Here is a 25,864-nt window from a genome sequence, read left to right on the forward strand (position 1 = left end):
AAAGCATAAACATGGTGGCACTTCCTTCTTGAAAGGTTGTTCACCAGGTTCTACAAACTGTTCATCAGAGAAAATTGATTTTATTTATCACATGAATATCACATTACACTTTTGACTCATCTGAGTCAGTCTTACATCATTTCACAGACATATCTTAAGCACAAATACCTTATTAGTAACACGTGGTATGTTGGATACAACAGACTTGTACATTTTACTAAATGTTTAACATATTTTGTTTAAATAGAGTAAATTCAAAATCATAATCTGCATTCCTTCTCCAATACGTGGTCACTCTAATTAACTAACCCCTGAAACAAGTTCATGCATTTCTGAATTATTTTGATGTATTTGCTTGACTGTTAAAGGAACTTTACATCAAAATAGACAAGGCAGTTTTTGATTAAGCCTGGTATTTTGGGTTTTGCCCCTGTGTCTTTACCACTCTAACATTTTTTCACTAAATATAAGCAAGTTGGATGGATAGCCAGATAGTGGCATACTCATTTCTGATACATAGATACCTGAAATGAATATGCTACCATCTGACTATCCCAGAGTTGTCTGCAGGTAATGGAGGGTGATACAGATGTGGGATGTTGTGGGCTTACACATCCTTGTGTTACTTTCCTAATTTCTATTTTTACATCTGCTATTTTTTCATTTTGATTTCTATTACCATTCCTTTACTTTATTTCTTTATGTGAGACTAGCGAATGGAGATTAAGACTGACAGATGGTGTATCTCCACCACAGTGTGATTCCTACTTCTTCAGTTACCTCCACAACCTAGGGTATATTTTATATCACACATTATAGCTTGTACCATGGGATCCTTTCAACTAGTACAGCATTTTTATTTTTGTTTCACCTCTTTTTTTGTTTTTTTGGTTGTAACAAACTAATACACACACACACAGACACAGAGAGATGTAAGTAATACACAAGGTAATACACATGCATAACTATCAATCTAGAAGTACGTATTAAAGAAGATTGTATGGCCATCGATGACAGTTGTTTTCTGTAGGTTCAGTGTTTGAAACTCGTTTATTACTTCAAAGGTTCATTCTTTTGACGGATCCAAGGATGAGGCGAGAGAGTTTCTGGATCTTGGTTTGTACATTGGTATTAATGGATGGTAAGTCAAAGCATCAGTATGATTTAGTAACATAAAAGCATGTACATGTTAAAACATGTTTTATCAGTTTTGGTGTTTAAGGTACACGTATATACTGTTGATGTTTCTTTATACATTATTTTATTTTCTTATGTTGTTGTTGATAAATTCTTCTTGCACATTTTTCCACAAACTTTTAGATTTAAGTTCATATTAAAATTTTTGTGATGTTATCATTTTTGTAACTTATTTTGTTGACTATGAATAATAATGACAACAAATATATACTAGTAAATATTAAGCTAAAATTATTTGAGTTATAATTAAAATAATTTTTCTTATCCACATAATAATATAATCTTTTATTGCTTTAACAAAACAAGTGTCACACAACAGCAAAGTAACATGTTAAATGCTTCCTTTCTTCTTAGTTAACAAGTGTATTTCATATATTGTAAAACATTCTGCAAGTAATTTTTATTTTATCATTTTATCAATAATTTTTTAATATGAGTATTGTCTAGAATTTACACAAATCTTATGATTTGTTTATAAAACTAGTGGAAATAATCTTGACTTAAAATTGTGAAACATGACATATAAACAATACTAGATTAGGTCAGCTCAGCTAGAGAGATGAAACAAAATAAATTGGATATGGTAGGAAATATACTTGTAACAAAACCTGTGTAAATTTATGAAAATAAATAATTCTCGATCACTGGCTGTAATGTTTAGTGTTATTTAAAAAATGTTTTCAAATTTCATTGTTTTCTCTTTATGGAGCTTTCTCTATCTTTCCAGTTCTTTGAAAACACCAGAAAACGTGGATGTAGTTGCTTCTCTTCCATCAGAAAGAATAATGATTGAAACTGGTAGTGTGTTTTTATAATAAGACTTTTATCAAATGAATGAAGTGCTTGGTAGAAATATATCTACAGTATTGGTGAATAATTATAGAAACAATGAATAAAGCAGGTATGAAATGTGTACTAGGGAATTACTTCCCTCTCTTGTATACAAATGAACTATGCTAGAGTACAGTCACGTTAAGGTTTGGTCTAAAGTTTGCACATAGCTATATGAGGTCTATCTGCACTAGCCACCTCTAATTTAGCAAAGGTAGACTTGAGGGAAGGTAGCTAGTCAACACCAACTACAGCCAGCATTTAGGCAATTCTTATACCAATGAATAGTGGGAATGAATGTAACATTATTATGCCCTCATGGTTGATAGGTCGAGCATGTTTGACACTGATTTGATTATGTGACCTGTAGATTGAATCTCACACCAATTAGGTATTGATACACCAGATGAAACTCTGATGAATGCTATTTGAAAGCAGGTATGAAAGACACACAAAGTAAACTTATGACTAGTGAAGGCTACAATATGCAATCTATTGAAGTAAAACTAGTACTGTTAATAGCATAAAAATAACTCACAAATATCAAAAGTGATATTAAGAAGCTGTGGTTGTGATCTTCAATTGTTATTTTTGATTTATTGTTAACTTCTAGTATAGAAATGTTTGAGATGGTGGAAATTGGGAAACACCTAGGTACAAGTTATTAGTGTATTAGGTTTGATGTTTGGCTGCATATGGAAATCAGGAATAATGAATGATAGTTTGATTCCAAATTTTGAAGGCATACAACAAGAATTATCTATTGTGAATTGGGCAGCTGCATTATTTGGAGACACTTAGGAAATGTGGAAAAGTTTTCAACGTTCAAACCAAATATATTCCTTACAGAAAGAAAGGGTAGCTGCAAGTGGGGGAAAAAATTGTTTGGCTCACAAAGAGTATAAAAAAATAAAATTGAAGAAAAGCATCACAAATTTAAGAAATTTAAATTGACTGGAATAATAGAAGATCAAGAAATTTGGTCAAACAGGAAATTACAACATCCAAAAGGACATGAAAAATTTGGCTGTAAGCACAGAAATTAACAGTGAGGATTTTTTTAAAAGTACATTAGGGGCAATGTTAGGATGGGGATAGGACTCTTGGTTTATAACAAAGGATGGCTGGTATCTGATTGTTAGGTTATTACAATTTTCTTTTTCTTTATACTAATGAATGCATAAGCAGTTTTCCTCATCTTAATCAACTGATAGATGAAAACAAAGTTGAGCAAGACAATTACATAAATTCTGAGCTCTAAAAGAATAAAATTGGGAAGCTTAAAGACTGCTAAGGCTCCTGGGCCAGATAATATTTCCTCAAGGGTTTTAAAGGAGGTCAAGGACACTTACCACAGTTTCTTTTTGTAAGTCCTTGAATAGTGGACAAGTATCAACAGATTTGAAATTAGCTATTGTCATTCCAATCTTCAAGGGATGTAATAGTAGTTGTACGAGTAACAATAGGCCTGTTAATTTTACATCAGTTACAGGAAAGGTTTTGGTAAGTCTGATAAGAGATACTTTGCAAAGTCGTTTAACAAAGTTTAAAATTTTATGAAATAGTCAACATGTTTTCACTAATGGAAAATCTTGCTTTACATATTTTTTGACATGCTTTGAAAATATTACTGCATAATGTAGTTTAGGATAAGGATGGAGGTTTGGTTTATCTGGCTTTTCAGAGAATGACAAAGTGACACATAAAAAACTTGTAAAAAAACGTAACTCTATAGTTAAGTAAACTTCAGTCCAACTGGATTAATGTTGTAAGTGGTGTACCTCAGGGCTGAGTCTTAGGACCTTTTGTTCTTTTTCATTTACATTAATAACAAAGATGAAGGAATGGTCAATAGATTTATTCCCCAAGACCTTGATATCATCAACATGGCTGTGAAGATAATTTAATAAGTGGCTGATGGATTATCATAATTACACATATAATTTAGATGGGAATTACCTTAATAGTGTTATTAAAAGAAATATATCTTGGTGTAATGGTTGATCAGTCTCTTAAGCCATCCAAGCAGTATGCTGTTGCTAGTGGCAGGACAAATATGATTTTAGTTTGTATCTACAAAAATATTGAATACAAGTCTAAAGAGGTAGTAATTTCATTGTATAATCCACATTTTGAATATTGTGTTCAATCTTGGATTTCTTACCTCAGGTTGGAAAAGACATTGAATTGTTGGAAAGGGTTCAGTGGAGGGTTACTAAAATGGTACTTGGATAGAAGTTCCATATAAGGAAAGATTAATATTCTTAAATTTGTTTTATCTTGAAAAAGAAGTTACAGGAGATCTGATTGAAGCATTTAAGATTTTAAAAGGAATTGATCATGTTTATGGATCAACATTTTTCATACTTAACAGTGAGAATTATAGAACTAGAATATACAAATATAGATGTAGACAAGATAGAAGCTATCTTCATCTAAGACAGTTTTATTTTTCAAATATGTGGCTGTCCTATGGAAGGAGTTGCTTTTGGATGTTATAGAGGCAGTGAATTTAAAAGAGTTTAAAAGAAAGTTTGATAGATATATAAACCATAAGGGTTGGTTCTAGATTATGTATTTATTAGTTTTTGTCTCACTGAGAGAATGGGACAGCTGAGATGGACAAACAGGTCCCTTTTTGTGCCTAAACCTTATGTTTACACTACATATGACAATGCAGCAGACAGATTCTGCCAACAGTCAATAGCATAGCTGTAAGTACAGCTATGTGTGATACCTTCAGAACAGTATGATGCACAAAGCATTTCTGATGGATATGAAGCTGCTTAAAAATCAGTGTTTCAAAATAGGAGAGAGAACTAAACTGGGAAACAGACTTCCAAACAATGAAATGATCAGTTCAAATTGGTTAACAACAGGAAACTTTATGTTGTTTGGTGACAGAGGAGAGAAGGATGTTTGTTTTGTTTTTCGAATTTCGTGCAAAGCTACACGGGGGTTATCTGTGCTAGCCGTCCCTAATTTAGTAGTGTAAGACTAGAGAGAAAGCATCTAGTCACCACCACCAGCTCGTGGGATTGACAGTAACATAATAATGCCCCTAGGACTGAAAGGGTGAGCATGTTTGGTGCAATGGGGAAGGATGTCATAGTGAACCTATAATATGTACATACAAGCATGCTAGTGAATAATATGGTGCTAGGCAGCCCCTTGTGCAATGGTTTTGAGATCTCCACAAAAAGACATTAACTGCTATTAAGCAAGTTCAGTTATCTTGCCCATTGTCCTTCATTGAGTTCATGTACCCAGGGTATGTAGTAACAATTATAAAATGATACTTGAATAGAAAAAAAAAAAAAAAAGCCAAATAGGACATCTGCAACCAATGTTTGGCCTGGTTATTAAGGCTGTGTGGAAACAGCTAAGGTCAAAACAACCATATAATAGTGGAGAGTTATACAGGATATATAAATATACATTTCACAACCCCATATTGAAACACTCATAGTTGTATAAATAAGATATTCTGCTCTGTTTAAAGCAAATATAAAGCAATAAAATATATAGATAACTTGCTTGCTTTTGTTTCTTAACTTATTGACTTATCTGTACTTTTCCATAATTATTTTTAATACTGTTTTATAAATGTTAAAGTATTTATTATACTTCATAGATTTTGATGTGTTAAAGAACATAACTTACAAATCTGAACAGAATTTATGCGTCACTTCCTAAGAAGTATTTTTCCTGCATTGTTTGCTATAACTTAATTGCTACCAAAATAAGCTTGAACAATAATTTCAAAAGTATAGAAGCTGTTAAAGAATATGGTAAAAATTTTACTATTTCATTTCATTATTTCATTACTATTTCATTACTATTTGTTAAAAGCAACATTCTAGCAATTGGAATATTTGAGAAATGTGCTAAGAGTTTTGTTCAGTGGTAGATTCATCAGGATGTGCATGTAAAAAGTAAAAAATTGAACTAGTATAACATACAGATGTATATATTTCTCATGCATCATGTACATACAAGTTTGTTTTTTTTACTTTCTTATCAGAAACTGAAACAAGTTTAAACTGAGTTCTTCACTGTTAAGTTTTCAAAACAAATATTTCTAGCTAATTTATTAATTTTGTTCAACACTGGGTATATAATAAATGGATTATTTTTTACAAACATGTAACTGACAAAGTTAAGATCAGTGGATGCAGTTATGTTGTAGATTATTAATATTACTTTCTCTCAAAACTTTTATTTTAAGGTTTATGAAAATGTTTTAACAAAATGTAATTAATGTTTAATATTCCCAAGCTTTTAACTGTGTTATCTCGTTTTAAACCTGATGTCATAAAACTGAATTTTTCTTTTGTGTGAAATGTTTCCAACAGATGCACCATGGTGTGAAATCAGGCCTTCACACGCAAGCGCAAAATGCGTAAAAACTGTCTTTCCATCCAAAAAGAAAGAAAAATTTCAGTCAGGATTTCTGGTTAAAAATAGGAATGAGCCTTCAAACATTATGTAAGTATACATGAGATTTTACCTCATTGAAAGATAAAATGTTATGCAAGTCAAAAACGTTTTCAACCAAATTATTTTAGTATCAATATTCCAAATTTATTTTTGGAAAAAAATTGACAAAAATAATTTTCTGTTCATCTGAATTTTCATTATGGGGTAACATTTTTAATTCTACAGCCAAGTTCTGGAAGTGCTTGCTGGAGTTCGTGATCAGGACATTGAAGAAATTGCAACAGTTTTATTTGAAAATACAATGAATGTATTTTTTGAACGTTGTAAATCATGAATCCTTATATTAAATTTATATTTGTATTAGTTTGGTTGGCATTTAGAATTTTGAAAAAATGTTTGAAATACACTGACTTTATATACACTCACTGTATTTTGAACAAATAATTGCAAAAAAAAAAGTTACCCTGACTTTCACAAACTGTGCAAGTGTGTCCCCCTATAGCATGTGTTAATGGACTCCATTTTTAATCATGATGATTGCTGCTGTGATAAACCAGTAGACCCCTGAACTAATGGTAAAAGAAAACCTGGGAACAAGGCATGATGAAAGTGGCTGTTGAGAACTTCCAAATTAATACATTTGAAGCAGGATCGTTATGGCTCTTGGGGTTGCATTTCCCATAATAGTACACTTAATTTGATGGTACAGTTTCATTAGCATTACCTTCCATTTTAAAATTGAAACTGCTCCAGATGTTATAACACTTACCTGCCTCTGCTTAAAGGTGTACATTCCTTATTGCTATTTCCAGCTCCAATGGTATGCACTATCCAAATTGTTTGTGCAAAATGTTTTTCCTGCATGTTACAAACTCTACCTGATATTAAACAGTGCGAACATGACAAGTTAAATAAAGCCAACAAACAACACCTTAAAATGCAAGAAACTTTCAACCTTGTACAAAGGTGATGTTAAGGCTTGCCAGGGTTCAGATACAGTTGAATAGTTTTGTTTTTTGAGAGTGCAAGGATTTAATGAGATTTGGGTTAATTTCATGTTTAATTAAACTTGCACACACAAATTGCAAGCTTATTTATAGTTTCCAGTACTCCACTGAGAACTTTCAAAATTACATCTATATTCACCATTACCAAAGAATTTCAGTACAAAAATGTTGAAATCAAACTGTTCACCCATTCTGAAATACACAGGTTTTCAAATAGTTTAGACATATATGTAACTGGGTACAAATAGTTCACCACTGATTCTTATGTAATTGTATGTACAGAGTAACAGTAAAAATATCCAAAATGGAGTCAACATATTAACTCAAGATGTATAAAAGGACAACTGATGCAGGGGTATATGATTCAGCTTCTTTATTAGAATATGACACAGACATCTAAATATCAATATAAAATTTCAAAACATGCTTGCCTTTTAAAAAAATTACGTATATATGATAGTGATAGAATTATGAAATGCTTCATTTTTTATATTAAATCTCAAAACAGTTTGCCAAGATTAGGAACAAATATTCTCAATATCATGAACACGTGGGAGTAGGAGAGAAGAAAACTTGTTTAAATGTCAGGTCACATTCAACAAACCACATGAATCACTAAACTTTTCTCAAAAGAATGTACTTAGTTTCTGAGCAGCAAAATTACCACAGGTCTTGCTTCATTTGCCTGAGGACACTAAACCTGAAACTTGCTGAGCTGACCATTGGTATACCAAAACTACGTACTTCTGTACAGCAGCTCCAGTATCAACAGCATACTTCTGAAGGTTCTCTACAGAAAGACTTCCTCTGTAACAACAGAAATATTACAAGTTATAACAAAAATACTGTTTTCTTACCTCATCATCCTTGGGAACAGTTTTCTGAAATGTGTTACCCATTTACAAAAATATACATTATGACTCAACTCATGAGATAGTTTTCTGTAAACTTTGTGGAAGATTTAGGATCTTGTATATTAAATATCAATATAAAATTGATATTTATATGTTACACCAGTAAACAATTGAAAAAGTTGCAAATCACTCATACCTGAAAGAACTTAAGTGTATTTATTAAAGATAATGGTTACTCTTAATATGCCTAAATTCCAAAAGGGTTTCAGATCCAGCAGTAACAACCTAATCTAACCAGTTCTGTGTATTGGTGCACTCACTTAAAATAATCTAAACAGAAAAATGTAATGAAAGTAGATTTAACCTTTTAACCATTATATTACTTTCAGGTAAACAATAACCACTACCACCTTTGTGTTGATTAAAACTCACAAACTTATATATTTATCAGAACTATAGTTATTTTCTAACTTATAGAAACATATAAATGCAGAGTCTAAATTTGTACATATAGTTACATTCTCACTAGTTTGTTTAACTGTAATTTGGTTAAACTTTTACCATCTATCATACTTTTTTGTCACATTTAAATAAACATTCACATTTCTGGTTAAGATCACTAAACAGAAATACACACACACACACAGGAAAGCATGCTCACATCTCATACATTAACTGCTTTAAATAAATATGCAGTGGCTAACCAATACATTTTTCTTTGTGGTTACTGGCCAGAAAAAAGAAATTCAGACTTTACACCTTTTCCCCATGACTTATCTATGTCATTTTCCCTTAATGAAACGTTTAGTATTCAATAAAATTTTAAACTCTGTTGTTAAATGACTTTACAAAGAACAGACTTTCTAAAACTTTTCCCACAACTGATGCAAGATTAACAGGTCTATAATTACTAGGACAACTTCTATTACATCCCTTGAAGACAGGAGTGACATTAGCTAATTTCCATGATTCAAAGACTTACACAAAATTGTGGCAAGTGGCTCAAATATTTAATTGTTGACCTCCTTTTAAAACCTATGGAGAATATTATCTGGCCCAAGGTCCTTATCATTAAACTTCCCAATTTTATTTAGTTTTAATTTTAATCAAAATTGATACAGTTGTCTTGTTCAACTTTGTTTTCATCTATCAGTTGTTCTTATACTTCTAGCATTACAATATTAACAATTAAGCCTGTTGTTATAGGTATTTTTAAAACGATTTCCCATGTTTCATATAGTTTATCTTTGCCCTCACCTCTGTCAAGTCCTAGATTAAAACTTTCTTTACAGCTGAGTTAATAACTCTTGCAAACATGTCAGACCCTTTCTTACTTAAATCTAAACCATCCATTCCAAAAATCCTTTCCTACTTCCACTGATCTGATCCCACAAATCCAATCAGCCTGTCTCCATCCTTACACATTAATTTTAGAGCTTAGCATTTAAGCCCTAGTGACCTACTAAAAATTTCATTTCTACAATTAATTCTTGGCAATATCCCTTACTCAACTTATGGCATTTATCTTTAAATGCTTTTATCAATCTCTCAATTAGCTCCTCTGACTTTTTCTTACACAGTTAGCCTATAAATACATCATTGCCAATCCCCTTCATTATATCTCTTGCTCTTTCAGTTATTATTCCACCTGTGCTCTAGGGTAGTGTAATCTAACTCTTTTCTCCCTATTTACCTCACAGTCTATTTTATCCAGATGCCATGTCAAGGAATCACCTATAACAATAACATCATTAAGTCCATAATCCATATTTTTTCTATTCCTTTTGCTTTCCCTCCCTCAAATAGTTTCTCATCTACAGAAGTCAAGAGGTGATATCTGTTGCTCAAAAAAATAGGGTTAAGTTCACTACTTTTAACCCTAACACTACACTTTCTAACTTCCTGAATATCATTATTAATCTTAGCTGATGGCTTTTTTTGCATGCAAATGCTTAACTTCCTCTTGAAGTCCTACTGTCATTTCCCAGTTTATACTTTATTTCCTAAACTTCATTTACAATAGCCTCCATCTTCTCCCCAACCTGCAAACTATATATAAATATAACATCCTCACTACTAGCTTCCTTAAAAATACATATTAGTTCAGAGTACCAAAATAAAACCAATTCAATGCACCTATCAACCTGGGAATGCTTAATCCCTAAACTAGCCTTAATCAGTGTATTATTTTTAAAATTCAAATGAACATTAGATACTATAATGAAATACCAGTAGCCTAAACATTGATTTTGTTTTTGTGTTATGTGGTATGTTGAATGTAGCATTAGTTGAATTTGGATGTTTGTGATGTCAAAATATAAAGTCTAGAGTTTTGTATAAATTATGAACAAGTTACCAATATTGCAAAGCCAAAATATAAAATAAGAATCACCTATTTTTTCAGTTTGCTGAGATATGTAATAAACAAATACAGTGGCCCCTCTCACCTATTTCTATTTTTGAAAACACTTCCTTATATATACTTCTGTTTATGACATGTGAGTAACCAATTGAAAGTTCAAAATGTTTCCATTGTGGCTTTCTCCACCATTTTAAAGTGCTAAGAAACTACCTCATTCTTTCAAACCAAAATTTCAAGCAGGTAGTTTGTGTCTTTAGTTGCTCAAAATTGCATATTTGTTTTTAGACAAAATACCACTTAGTTACTAAGCTTGATAAATTACAGTGAAATTCTATGATATTGACATTGTAAACTGTTCTTTCAAATGTATATATAAAATCTAAAAACAAAATTTTGTTTTACATCCTCTATGTACCAAATTTTCTAAGGCTTAGCAACCTATGACAACCAGCAAATGAGTGCAAAAGTCATAACCAAAATAACTGTTTGCATCACTTCTTTATTTACTGTTCTATGTTAAGAAAACCAAGTTTAAGAACTTATTTGTAAATAGTAATAATGTATATACATATATAATGTACAATAATTAAAGTGTGCTATTTTACAAAATACTACTCCACTAAAGCACAGCCAACAGAGGTCACTTTGTAAAAGACTAACAGCCAGTTAGACATTACTGGATACAGTTACGTGAGTACATGTGCAACATTGTAAGTTATGTATCGTTATACAAGGCAATATAATAAAAAAATAATAAATATGTATAAATATTATAAGATTTAAGGTACTTATACCACACATTTGTGTTTTTGTGTTATATTTTGTATTCATTCTAGAACAAAAAAGTATAATTTATATTTCCTAATTTTTATAGTAGTCACAAGATTGGTCAAATTGACCAAACCCGTAGATATTCAGTAGTGAAAACAGATAAAATATAAAGGTGTTTCTTAAGAAACAGTTGATAATTATCAGATATTATAAAGATTCCACATGTGAAACTTGAAAATCTTCCAATGCATAAAGGTATTTTTAAAATTAAAATTACTTTGCACATTTGGTAGGCAACATGCAAAAATGAAAAAGGCTTAAGAAACCTTAAAAACTTAATAAATCTTGTAATGTTTACTGGTAATCTTCAAATTTTATGAACATACACTTACTAATTTAAAAGTCATAACATTAAAATTATAACAAGCACAAAATGGTTATAAGGCCAGTCTGATAGGAACTGAGAGTGTTGAAAGATATGGTAAATAGAATTTGCTCAATGTATTAAAATTGGCTGGATAATCGACTTACGTAAACACATTTTCTTGCAACCATGTTCCACTGACTGTGAGGTAATACATCAAGTGGCTTCCAAACCAAACCAAATACTTCTGAATCACCAACCAAGAATCTAATAACACAGCTACCACTTTTTCTGTAAACTTGGGAAGCTTACTGTTCAGCTGAAAAAAAATATATACACAAAATAACTATTTCATTCTATTTCAAACAATCACACATTACTTGAAATTTATTATGAATATTTCAGTAATCTCACTTCATTTGCATTTAAACAATTACTTCAAAGCAATCTATACAAGTATAGAGAAAAATACAAAGAACATTTGTATTTGATTAGTTTGATTTTTTTTTCTTATAAATATATTAGTGCATGAACATGAGATAAATGATTTTTCATAAAAAATGTCAGGCCTAAATTCAGTTAACATATTCTACAAAGATGATTTTACATGAATACAGTTTTAAAATATTTTTAGTCTGAGTAACCGTTACTTGTCATATTAACAGACATAAACCTAGAATTCCATGCTTGGCCAACACTAATATCACTGTAAAAATGCTTTCCTATAACTCACCCACATATATCAAGCCTTGTGATGTAGTTTCCTACCCAATAGTGCATGTCTATGCATACCTATAAATACTATTTAACTTTTAATAAAATGAAAACATTACCAACTACTGAAGAAATTTAAGTTACTAATTGAATATCAAAATTATGGTTAAATCTGTTATTCAAAAATACTCTTCAGTGTTATACATACTAATAAGCAACAGAGAGCACAGATATTTAGATAACAAAGGCTGTAGTTCTCTGTTACTCTGGCAATGACAAAGTTACAGGAATGACATAGAGACCTAATTAGTTACCCTCTTGTTACAGGCATGTCAGTTAATGATTTAGAAAAGAAAATACAATCTCTTATTTATGACATTGAACACAGATCTAACATGACCATTCATTACCTACAACCACCTAGTGGAACTGCCAACATAAGCCCAAGCTAATATGAAATGTTATGAATGTGTACAGAGTCTTGAAATTTACCTGGAAGTATTGTTGTCTAGTTAGAAGAGCAAAGTAAAAAAGCAGAAGACAAAAATACAGTTCACGAACTGTGGAATGATTAATCTAGGATATAAGCTTGTCGATGCACTGGTGTGATAAATTACAAAAGTAATGTGTTCATCTGTAATTTCTCTTAAATCAACAACAATTATTGTAAATTGAATTCTGATTTAGCTATTTTAAAAGCTCCTGTGTTTCAGCACATCTGAAAGACTGATAAACAACAGATTATATAGCATATAAAATGAGATTATCACACATACCAACACTGAAGAGATGAAACAGGTTACTGAACTAACAACTTTAAAAATTCTAAAAATCAATTGTTTAAACTGTGAGCTAGAGATTTATAGAAGAAAATTAGGTACTACAAGTAACTATTGGCAATTCTTTTATTCTCTTAAAGAAACAGAAACATGAAATAATTTATATTGTATGTAGAATTTTGGTTTATAACTGATGCATGTTTTACCTTCTATTGTTTAATTCAGCTATATTTCACTTGCCCTTAATCCTTAAATGGCAGCCATCATCAATTGATGCTGCTAACTACAATATTTCTGCTATTTAAGGGTTAAAATGCTAGCTTACCTGCCTCCAAACTGTGTATTAACTATCAGATCAGTAATTTTTTATATGAATAAAGTAACAAAATGTTTCCTTAGTGGTACCAAATATACTATGTTCATTAGTCATTTTATAAATAATCTCATGGTTTTCGAAGGAAATAAAAAGCCTATGACCTGTAGTTAAAGAAAGATGGTCAAGAGACATTAAAATGTATATACATAATTGTAATATTACGTAGACAAAACAATACAGCTATAAAACAAACATGCATCACCTGGGCACACACCATCAGGTGGGTAGTTTTCTAAGCACGCCCTGGTTTTTGAGGTACCAGTGGAAGTAAGACAACTTACATTTTGTGTTCACTGTCTATCCAGTTTAACATCAGTTTCACATACCTCCCATTTTAAAAAAAAAGGCAGATGTGGGTTCTCTAGCCCACAAGGTGTCACATTTTACCAAGGCAGATGTGGGATTCTCTAGCCCTTTCTACAATATTAAAGGTTTGAATACACTGTATAAAATACACAGTATTCTTCCCACCTGTTAGTTGTTCATTTACCTGTTATTCAATCAGCACACTAAAACAATAATGTTGAGACAATATTCAATTCCTTGTTGTCTTGCTCAAGTGTTGGGCAAAATCCAAATGCTGATGAAAACCTTACCAGCAACAAAGGAGAATCAGTTAAGGACTAGTAGTTGAGTGCTTGCACCTACAACATCAACTCTAACTGTATTTTGCTGCCTGCAATCAGTTGTGGGAAGGCATTAGCCCTTAATATTTATAAATAACTTTCATGTAAAATTAAATCAACCTGACAAAAATTCCAAACCTCTACCCTTTTAACAGATGTTACAAGAAAATAAATTATTATAATATTCTTATAGTAGAACTTAGCTACACTTAATTTAAAAAAAAACAACTCCCATGACAGTTTGAATTGAGTTGCTGTGAATTTAAGCACTCATCTCCTAGCATCTAATTTATCTCCCTCAGTATGCTATCAAGTTTTTTCATTGGCATTTGTAATTTTGCCTGATAGATGGGGTATCCTCAACACATTTGAGTTCCATAACCACAGGCATCATCTTTATGACTTAAGTATAATAGCAAGGAATGGAAACAGAAGTGTAGTTTTGAGTTTCAAAATTAGCATATTTCTGATTTACATGCATGGATTTGTTCATTATTAAATGAAACAGGTAAGTGGAGATACTAAATCGTTCACTTGCAATATCTTACAGAATCGGTTAACCAGTTATTTAGTGCATAAAAAATGTTTTCTATTTATGAAATGTTATTTTATATCATTTTTATAACTTGCACGTGCTAGTCATACAAATATGGAGTACTTATATATACTGGTCTTTTTTTGCCCCTCAGCATATAAAACAAAATTACCCATTCAAGTAAAGGTGGGATCTTCACGTTTATCCAGTCCCGTAGACCTTGGGTACTGTTCCATACATACGTACACAGGGCAAAGAAGTTAGTCCAAAATATTTCTAGATAATAGCCACAGAAAGTAGACAGTTTTCTATAGTAAACAGGTACATGATTTTCAGCCCACCTGGAAAATGAATATTAAAAATCATTTTGATTTTTGTTTAATTGCAGAGAATCTCTTATTACTGACTTTCCTGAATAACAATGTCTAGTAGTGCTTAAAACTACAGCCTTGAACTAACTATAAAAAAACAAGTTTCACACACAATGTTCATGATCATTGTTTTTAACCAATGAATGACTAGACAATAAGTAATAAAAACAGTCAAGATACAACTTTTATCATTACACAACTATTAAATAAATTAATTTTTCTGTTATGGCATAATGATATTGTTACAAAGGTTTTTCAGTGTAAAATAGTTTCTATTAACACATAGTAGCTAGTTATAGATGCATAATAACCAGTACTTAAGAAATAATTATTTAACAAAAGATAAGAGTATTTAAAAATAAAGACAAGTATATTCAATGTATTAAGTGTACTGCTTATATCTTTAATGTATAAAATTTGATGACTTTCCATGATAACCTAAGAATTCTCAAGGCCTTGAACTTTACTATTATTGTTTAATAGCAGCTTACAGGATAAAATAACTTACAAATTACTAATGTTTTATTATTAATGGATGCTAATAATGAAAGATTAAGACTGTCAGAAGAAAAACAGAGTACAGAGTAATTAATAATTAGTTCTCAATAATGATAAATTAGTAATTAGACCTACATCATCATGTAGGTTATTGGCAATGACAGTGAATGGGCAATCACAAGAGAAAAACATGAAGGAAAGCAATTTCAAAGCCCAAGATATATGAATCATGTAAGCTTTATATCTCTAAATCCACTGTTATCCACATGTAATTACCTTACCTATATGCCTTACTAGAATCCACTGTTATCCACATGTATTTACCTATATGCCTTACTAGAATACACTGTTATCCACATGTAATTACCTATATGCCTTACTAGAATACACTGTTATCCACATGTATTACACTGTTACCTATATGCCTTACTAGAATACACTGTTATCCACATGTAATTACGTATATGCCTTACTAGAATACACTGTTATCCACATGTAATTACCTATATGCCTTACTAGAATACACTGTTATCTTCCCCTGTTATCTTCCCCCATGCTTGTTGACAAACTGCCAGCACACCAATGTCCTTCAAAAACTTCCCAGTCTGAGATCCTAAAACAGAAAGGATATTAAAACAGATCAACTTGAGAAAATTACTTTGTATATTTTAGTGTAGTAAAGAAATTGTACCATTAAAAGAAAACAAAAGAACAATCCAACTTTTAAACCACCCAATAAAATCAAACCAACCAAGTAATTTCAATAGTTCTAACAATAAAAATGACAACAACAAAAAATGTTTGTCATCTTACAACAGTTTTGATTGTACAAGTAAATTTCAAAATAGTTTAAAATAATGCAAAAAAGTAAATACAAACAAAAACAATCTATTGAACTGAGAGCAGTGCAAAAGATATTTCTATGATCCAGTATATCTAGGGATGGTTATATTTGTGCTGGACATACAAGACACAACAACATTAAAGGCTTTTTTAAAAAAACATATTAACACCATTTCATTCTTTTGTGTGAATACATACAGACACTGTTGGCTGTGTATCGAGTTTTAAGATGAATTTACTACATTTTGTTTTGTATAACAAATTCATCTAAACTAGTTGGAAGGTTTCTCTAGCACATGTTGCTTGTACTCTTGAGTGAAACTGACTGTTATCTGAACAGAACACACTGTTATACAATACATCACTTGATAGATGCAAACTTTAACTTTCCAAGGTTATAGGCAATATATAACTAAACATAAGAGAGAAATATTAAGTTCCAGAAGAAAGGACATAACAGGAGGGGTCTCACTTTCTATTCAATAGTTCTGTAACCAAACAAAGTTTAACACATCTTTACAAGTGAGCCAACAATAGATTACCTCAGCTTTCCAACTGTTGTAATCTTGAAATGTAATTGCTGGTGTCACTGTACATGACCCACCTAGTTATAAAAAAATGCTTGAAAGGTTATCCTATATGCTTTTCAACCAATTAAGGGTACAACCTTTTATTGCATAACTGTGGATAGAAAACTGAGTATTTTTATAATGCTTTTAGTAATTATCAGTGTTAATGTAAGAACAAAGATCTTGTTTCTAGAAAAAATTATATTTAGGTAGAAGATAAAATACTTGAAACTTACTCTGGAAAGAGCCATGTACATGAATGTCATAGGCAAGGATAAAATACTTGAAACTTACTCTGGAAAGAGCCATGTACATGAATATCATAGGCAAGTGCAGCACACACAATAAACATGAAAAACATTAGCAGCCTTCTCCATGGAAAACTTCGTGCAGTCATTTTTGCAATAAGTTCCTAGAAAATCATGCAATAAGATCCTATCAACTTTGGTTTTAAAACGAGCAAAACAAATATTCATTGTTAATTTTAAAACAGAAATCTAAAATAATCTTTTTATATGCATAAATAATCAAAATTAGTGGCAGTTCTTAAATAATTATAGAACTTTCAATTTTGAAAATATATATATTGAGTATGATTTTCTATTATGCAATAACTTGTTATTTTTGGAAGTTCAAATACACATTTAAAAGAATGTTTGGTACAAAAACCGAGATACAATTGTAGAAAAACATAGGTTGTCAAATGTTAAACTAGTTACAAGTGTCTGAATATTCAACGTTTGTCTTAGCTAGCAATCAATATAAAGCACAACACAAACAACAGATTACAATAACACAATGAAACACAAATTGTGTTCCTGGATAGTATGTGTTATTTCTTAATTGGTTATGTTGTAAAAGTACAGAAAATGGCCATTATTCCCTTCAAACTTTGCTTTTGTGACCTGGATAATGAAATTTAGAAATTAATGTATTTTATATGTAAAAACGGGCAAATCTGCATATTTTCATTTACATAAGGTCTGAATAAAACAACATATGAATCAATATTTACATGTATTTATATTAAAATTATACAAAAATCTTTAGAAGCTAGTAGCTTTTCAAGATTTGTGACTAATGTAAATTCATTTCACGTATCAACCCCCAAATATAGTCTTACATCATATTTTCGTTATACACTCCCAGGTCACAAAAGCAAAGTTTGAAGAGAAAAATAGGTCTTTTCCATTTACTTTAGACATAAGCAATTGGGAAATAACACTTTCTGTCCAGGAACAAGAAAAAAGTAAAAATTTTGTTACATAGTGTTATTGAAAGAATCAAAATATAGGCTTGGTCCCTGATTGAAATAATAATAAACTGAGTTAGATTTAATATTAAAATAACAGTACTTAAAAAATGGTACAAGACAGCATAAAACAACAAAAGTACAAAACTTCCAACTAAAGTCAATCACTATTCAACTGCTATCTGTATTTCAAATATATATCAAAACAATATTCAAGAATTCCCTTTGTTTTTATTGGTTAAATTAGTAATTTTTTTCTATCACTTGGATTTTCTTCCAACTAGTTTTATCTCTGATATTATTCTAAACACAGAAAACTATTTCCTGATAATTGTTACATTTTCTTTCTTGTAAAGTTCATATCAGCTTACTGGTTACACAAAATAAATACTATTTTGATATATATACATGTATATTTCTTTAACGTAAATTATTACGATAAAGCAAAGGCACATTGGACTATATGCTGTGTCCGCCATGGGAATCGAACCCCAGGATTTAGTTTTCAGTCTGCAAACTTACCACTGTTTCCCCACGGTAGAGATTATGTGAAAATATTGGTTTTTCATTAACAAGAATAACAACTTGCAACTTATAATATTGGATGTCAACTTAAAATAGATAAATGTGCATATTTATAGAATGTCAAATATGCTACCCTTTATAGCCTAAACGTAAAATATTTCAAAATACTAACAAAAGTAGTAATACTAGTACCACTTATTGACAAACACGATTAATTAAGAACAAGGTTGTGAACCTATCGACACGTGATGAAATAGGAAAAGTAAACTGAGTGTTATTTAGTCTCAAAACAAAATAAGCACGCATATGTACATAACTCACCTAAAACTACATCTGGCATTTGTTTTCCTTTACCGAATAGCGTTTTCGCTTCATCAATTAGTAATACCACTACACTACAACGCCGTACCGTAGTTTTCTATCATTACAATCGTCGCAAAGTTGCTCGTGAGTTATGAGCGCAGTCAAATCCATTTGTTCAAACGGGAAAGAAAAGAGCGAGCGAAAGTCGCGTGGGTTTATAAATTCAATTAATATTAAGAAAGAATAACGCTTTGAATATTTTTTTGTACTGAATTATCAAAGTTTTAAACAACGAAATGTAAAATATGATTTTAAACCGGGCAACGATAATATTTGTAAAAGAAATATATTAAGAATAACAACCTGAAATTCGTAATTTTCAGCAAAAGCAACAATCTCTACAATTACACTGAGGCCTTATACAGTTAACAATACAGTTAACGGTAAAACAAAATTAACCAAGTTATGAAACGTGTTGGTAAATGTTAGTAAATACGCAATACCGTGTAATTTAATATGAGGCTTATATCCATTATAACGAGAAAAAATATATATACGGAACCAAGTTTTCAGTTGGGCTGAAGAAAATTGTCGGAATTCTTTCACTATAAACCTGTGTGCAATAATCGATTTAAACAGTATTTTAGGGTTATGGTTAACACTGACGTTTGGCCAAATGCCATTATTATAAACACATTGACTATGCATATTCCTTTAAGAAAGTTGTGGAGTATTGTCGTTTTTTGAAACAAAAAGATAAAAAAAAACTGTTTCACGTTATGTATGAATTTGTTTAACCGCGAACTGAACGCCCAGTGTAGGAGCTAGCAAAACGAAACTTGACAGGCAAACTCAGGTGGTTCTAATGATGTTTATATTTGGAGTGCCATAAGCAATTGGTGATAAAAACGATTAAATGACATGTTTATTAACATGTTTGTATGTGGAAACAACAATAGATATGAAATATGTGTAAAACGTACTAACTGTAAAGTTTTTAATGATAAATTAACCAAGTTACATATGGAAAATACTCGATGTATAAACTAGTTACATGTGATATCATTTTTGTGGTAGCGTTACTAACTACACGTGTATTAATACATAGCAAAGTATCTTACGTATACTGCGAACCGTCTCAGCGTCAGGTTGTTTTCCGTTTGAGAAGCTACGTACATCAACATTCATTTTTAAATTGAGAGAACAATCATGAATAATGTGATGTGAAATTTTATTTCGTAAGCAGGATATTCTACACTAAATTATTATGAATTAATTACATTATTATTTACATCTTAAATGTGGCATAAATAATAAAAATATAGATATAACGTACGTTATTGTTGAGTGGTTCTCAGCATAACTGAAAGGTTCAATAACAATTTTTCATGATGAACTGTATAAGTTGCTCGATTAAACTCTTTAAAAGTCCGTGAAATAGTGTAAACTGATAGATTAACTTACTGTTACTGGGGGCGGGTAATTTAGACAAATTACGAAATTGTATGCTATGTTCAATACTGTTGGAGAAAGTAACAAATAAATATAGCATACTCGTCCAACACAAAAGTGTTCGGCTTTAACTACCATCGAAAATGTTGAATTGGTACAACGTCCTCCAAAGCACACTCATTAAGCCACCCTGCTATACAACACCAGAAGATAGTGATATTTGATTACTAATGACATATGCATTACTATTCATGGTGTCAAGTTATTAGCAGTAATTTTTCCATAATACACAAAAAACTAATGCTTATACAGATAAATTCTAAAAGTAGCAACTGAACTCATGAAAGTATAACAGTGTTATATCTGATACAAAAAAACAACATTCTAAACACAATATGTGGTGCTTCTAAAAACTTTACCACTTAAACGGAAGGTAAAACCATCAGCTTTGTTTGGGAATTTCGCACAAAGCTACTCGAGGGCTATCTGTGCTAGCCGTCCCTAATTTAGCAGTGTAAGACTAGAGGGAAGGCAGTTAGTCATTACCACCCACCGCCAACTCTTGGGCTACTCTTTTACCAACGAATAGTGGGATTGACCGTAACATTATACACCCCCACGGCTGGGAGGGCGAGCATGTTTAGCGCGATGCGCGACCCTCGGATTACAATTACAGGACATGAAACCATCAGCAATCAGTACATTAAACCTGCTCACTATTACCTTAAACTGTATACCAATAAATTGAAGTTCAGACGTGAAAGTTTTTAAAATGTTATGATACTCTAAGCACTTCTGGTCCCATTATCTGTATATATAATAAGAATGTTGTTACATGTACACACACAGGTACTACCACGTATAGAAACATTACTGACTATTCATTATCCAGATATTACCATGCAAAATGTAGATATTTGTTGTTATATGTACAGCTATTACCATCTACAATGTAGACGTTAGTTTTTATTATATATACAGCTATAAACATGCAAAATACAGAAACATTACTGGCTATTAATTATCAAGACATTACCATATGAAAAACTGAAACATTAAATATCCATATATTACCATGCAGCATATACTCACAGGAAATATCCAGATATTAACATGTTAATTTACGTTAATAGTAACACAAATGTGTATGAACAAAAGTTTGAAGTAGGAAATGGTTTTCATTCACAGCATTAATCTTGTTGTATTATTTGTTTATACATGAAATAACATGAAGTTAAAAGAAATGAAAAATGTAAGAATATGAATTAATTACCCTGTTATAACTCATGCACAGTTACGACAGAAAGTGTTCGTACCCCAACGTCATGAGTAGTTTTTCTTCATAACTTAAAAAGTATCTCGATTAGGATAATGAAAGTATGGTATATTATAAATATTATGCTAACACACATCTACATAAATTATGTAAGTTGAATGACAACTAAACTGTTTATAAACAAATAACCAAACATAGGAGGGGCAGAAAGTGTTCATCCGTCTACTTTACTGGTCAGTTGTGTAGCCTTTAGAGTTAATTACTTGACACAATCTCTCCTCATAGCTCTCCGTGATCATTTGACAGTAATTGACTGGTATTTTCTTCCATACTTCTTTACAGAAGGCCTCCAACTCTTGCAAGTTTTTCGGATGATGCTGATGAACCCTGGTTTTCAACTCGTGCCAAACGTTTTCAATTAGGTTGAGATCGGATGACTGCAATGGCCACTCCAGAATGTTTATACGGTTCCTCTGTAACCAGGATTGCACATATTTTGATGTGTGCTTAGGGTCATTGTCATGCTGGAAGATCCAACAACACCCAAACTGCAAGTTCCGAGCAACATTCTTGACATAAGTGCCTAATATATCAACGTACTATTGTTTTTTCATGATTCCGTTGACGAGGTGAAGACTGCCTACACCAGAAGAGATGAAGGAACCCCCTAGCATGAGCAAGCCATCTTCGTGTTTAACTGTAGAGACGGTGTTCTTTGAAAGATTTCGTTCCCCCTTCTTATGGAAAATATAGCGAACATCATTGTGGCCAAAAAGCTCGATTTTACTCTCATCTGACCAAAGAATACTCTTCCAGTAGGTAAAGAATTTATCTAGATGCTTTCTTGCATACCTCAGTCATGCTTCTAAATAAACAGGCTTTAAATATGGAGTTCTACAAGGATGGCATGCTTTGAACCCAGAAGAATGTAACATGTTCATGACTGTAGAGGTGTTTACTTCAACCCCAGTTTCCCTTCCAGTTTCTGTATGTCACTACGTGTTAAACGAGGGTTCCTACTAACTTCTCTGAGAACCTTCCTCTTGGTTCTCTCTGGAATTTCGGTGGGGCATCCAGAATGAGGGAGGTTAGCAGTTGATCCTGTTAGCTTAAACTTGGCAATTATGCTTTGAACAGTAGATTTTGGCACATTAAGTTCTGTAGCAATACCGGAAAGAAACACACGAGACTTGTATTTTACAATAATTCAGGTTTTTAAATCACTGGACAGTTGTTTCCTGTTCACCGTGATGATCAAGCAAATAATGACGGAGACGGCGCTAAATTGCTAAAAGTAAATTTTCTGCTGGCTAAATTCCAATGATTATGAACCCAGTGTCTAGTTCTGGAATGGTATAATGTAGTTTATTCACCAAACTTAACAAAATTTTTATGGGAATATCAGTTTTTTCACACGTTCCAAAATGTATGAACACTTTCTGCTCCTCCTATTTTTGGTTATTTGTTTATAATTTGTTGTTTAATTTACATAAAAATTTAAGTAGATGTGTGTTAGTGTAATATTTATAACATATTGTATGTCTATTAGCCTAATCATAATACTTTTTTAAGTTATGAGGAAAAAACTACTCATGATGCAGGGGTTAGAACACTTTCTGTCGTAACTGTATAAATACACATACCCCATCTGTGATGCAAGGTAAAATTTCATGTTTCAGTCAATAACAAAAATACATTTTAATCATGCTAAAATACACTTTTTTCTTTATTACTTAATAAGTGTATGATATTGTGTATTGGGTTTACCCATTTCACATGGTAAATGTGTATCACCATAATGGATGAGAAAAACGTCAATTTGTGTGTTTAAATATATAGTCTATTAATTAATAACCCTAATAAGTTTACACAAAATAACCAACATTCCTTGAACCATTTCTAGGTTGACATTAAATATTCTTTATGAAACAATACAGAATGAATACTCTCATGTAAATACTCCGTAATTAGAAAAAGCGACTTCCTAAATATCACCAATGTGACTGGACTACACTGATTATTACAAACAATTCTTATAGAAAAAAAATATATTATCATATAAAGTGAGAGTTCGTCTCACTGTTTAACCAGTTAGAACAGTCACAGTGTACATCTGCTGAAACAAGCTTAGCAGTACCACTGTCTTACATTTTACATGTGTATGAAATACTACGTGTAGGTCCACTTGTGAAATTCTGCTCTGTTTATGGCTCTTTATCTTACTTTGCTTCCATTCTTTTCTCTCTCTCTGTGTCTGTCTCTCTGTGTGTGTGTGTGTGTGTGTCATATTTAAGCAACTTTACTTTTCAATGTGTTGCTTATTTTGAATAAAAGTTCAAAGTTCATGATGAGTACTGTCATAAAAAACTAATGTTTCTACTAAAATGTTTAGATGAATTCTGAAATGTTTAAACACTATTTTGTGGTTCAAATGGTACATAATATTATACAACACATCACAGTCATCCAACTTCAGATGTCAATACAACTGACAGAAGAGATATAAACAAAAGTTGTTCTTCACACAGAACTTCTGATACAAACACAACAGACTATACAAGCTATACATGTTTAAGAATGAACATCAGATTGAGTAACAACCAAAACATGCCCTCCTAACTTTTGAACTATTGGAAAACCCAAAGTATATTTGTTGGAGAATGGTGTTGCATCTAGACAGAAAGCAGTCTGTACCCAATTTCTGTCATGTGATAGATACAAAGATGAAAACACCATACTAATCATAACAGATACATGTGATTGGTTTTATAGAAAGTACATGACAAGAAAAAAAAATCAAGTGGAACATTCTTTGACAGGAACTACAAGCTAATTATTAATGAACACTAATTTGATTGGACTACCTACAACTCAGTTTGACTACCTGTCTTCCAGTATTCCATATCTGAAGGTTAGTCATGTATCTGTATAGTCTAGAATGTGAACTTGTAGGGTGCCTTAAGAATTGTTTAAATTTTACTTTAAACTGAGAAAACTTAATGCTATATACATGAAACAGTATTTTTCAAAGGGTGCATGCAGTGCATGTCATTGTTAGTCAATCCCATCAGAACAGTACGGAGGATGTATTCTTAAGGTATCACTCGACCTGCCAGTAGAAAAGACTACTATCTACTTTCAAACTTAGAATGTTCAACTTTAGAAATATCTCTCCAAGAAAAAGCACCTAGGTGAAGTTATGCTGACTTATCACCAAAACATGAAACAGTTATTAACACAGCAACACACTCTTCCTATTTGAATGGGGTTATACACTTTTACATTCAAACTGTACATACGGTATCGGAACTTGTCAAGAAGACATGCTGTGACATTAGAAAGATTCAATGCAGGTCGTCATAACTAGTTTTAAGCTGCAGTTTTTACTACTTATATTAGTACTGATCTCTTAACATTATTAATGATAAATAAAAGGAGCTCTGACTGTTACACATTTGTAATATCATTTAGATAACATCAGAAACTAGAAGGTTTACTCTATCTGTACTCTAAATAACTTGATCAAACTTTAAAATATATTTTAAAGCTACCAGAAAAACTACAATATCTAATAGTGAACATAAGCCAGCCTTTCTCAACACTACAACATGTATATGACAAGCAACTGTTTATAACAACATATTAATACAATAGCAAGGCTCATGTCTTATGCCGTTTGTGTTTGTTTTATGTATCAATATATTCCCCCTTTTCAGAATTTTTCACTGATGCAGGCCTGCCGTTAACATTAATGTCTCATGCTGTCGGCCTTTAAAATAGACAGTTTCTAACAGTTTCCAATCTTCCACATAAAAATTAATTATAATCTTTCTGAACCTGCAAGTGACCACAATGAGTGTCTGATTTAGAACATTTATATGACAGCTGTAACTTGAGACTAAATTTTATATTTTAACTG

The 25,864-nt window shown here is 31.6% G+C and overlaps 2 protein-coding genes across 3 annotated transcripts in view; one reads left to right on the forward strand and one right to left on the reverse strand.

Moving 5' to 3' along the window:
• Positions 1-6,941, forward strand: part of LOC143232887 (deoxyribonuclease TATDN1-like) — a 43,732-nt gene extending 36,791 nt beyond the window's left edge. For both annotated transcript variants that reach the window (XM_076468905.1, XM_076468906.1), the window contains exons 8-11: positions 1,065-1,141; positions 1,925-1,995; positions 6,384-6,516; positions 6,694-6,941. In XM_076468905.1, the coding sequence (XP_076325020.1) occupies positions 1,065-1,141; positions 1,925-1,995; positions 6,384-6,516; positions 6,694-6,802 (390 nt within the window). In that variant the 3' untranslated portion in view covers positions 6,803-6,941. The remainder of the gene's footprint in view (positions 1-1,064; positions 1,142-1,924; positions 1,996-6,383; positions 6,517-6,693) is intronic.
• An 892-nt stretch (positions 6,942-7,833) lies between these two features.
• LOC143232886 (transmembrane protein 214-like) overlaps positions 7,834-25,864 on the reverse strand; it is a 38,761-nt gene continuing 20,730 nt past the window's right edge. The window contains exons 12-17 of the mRNA XM_076468903.1: positions 17,432-17,549; positions 16,264-16,338; positions 16,050-16,071; positions 15,029-15,197; positions 11,994-12,145; positions 7,834-8,282 (exon numbers count right to left, since the gene is read on the reverse strand). Coding sequence (XP_076325018.1) covers positions 8,153-8,282; positions 11,994-12,145; positions 15,029-15,197; positions 16,050-16,071; positions 16,264-16,338; positions 17,432-17,549 — 666 coding nt within the window. The 3' untranslated portion in view covers positions 7,834-8,152. The remainder of the gene's footprint in view (positions 8,283-11,993; positions 12,146-15,028; positions 15,198-16,049; positions 16,072-16,263; positions 16,339-17,431; positions 17,550-25,864) is intronic.

Source organism: Tachypleus tridentatus, chromosome 11 (assembly GCF_004210375.1).
Source record: "Tachypleus tridentatus isolate NWPU-2018 chromosome 11, ASM421037v1, whole genome shotgun sequence".
Lineage (NCBI taxonomy): Eukaryota > Metazoa > Arthropoda > Merostomata > Xiphosura > Limulidae > Tachypleus > Tachypleus tridentatus.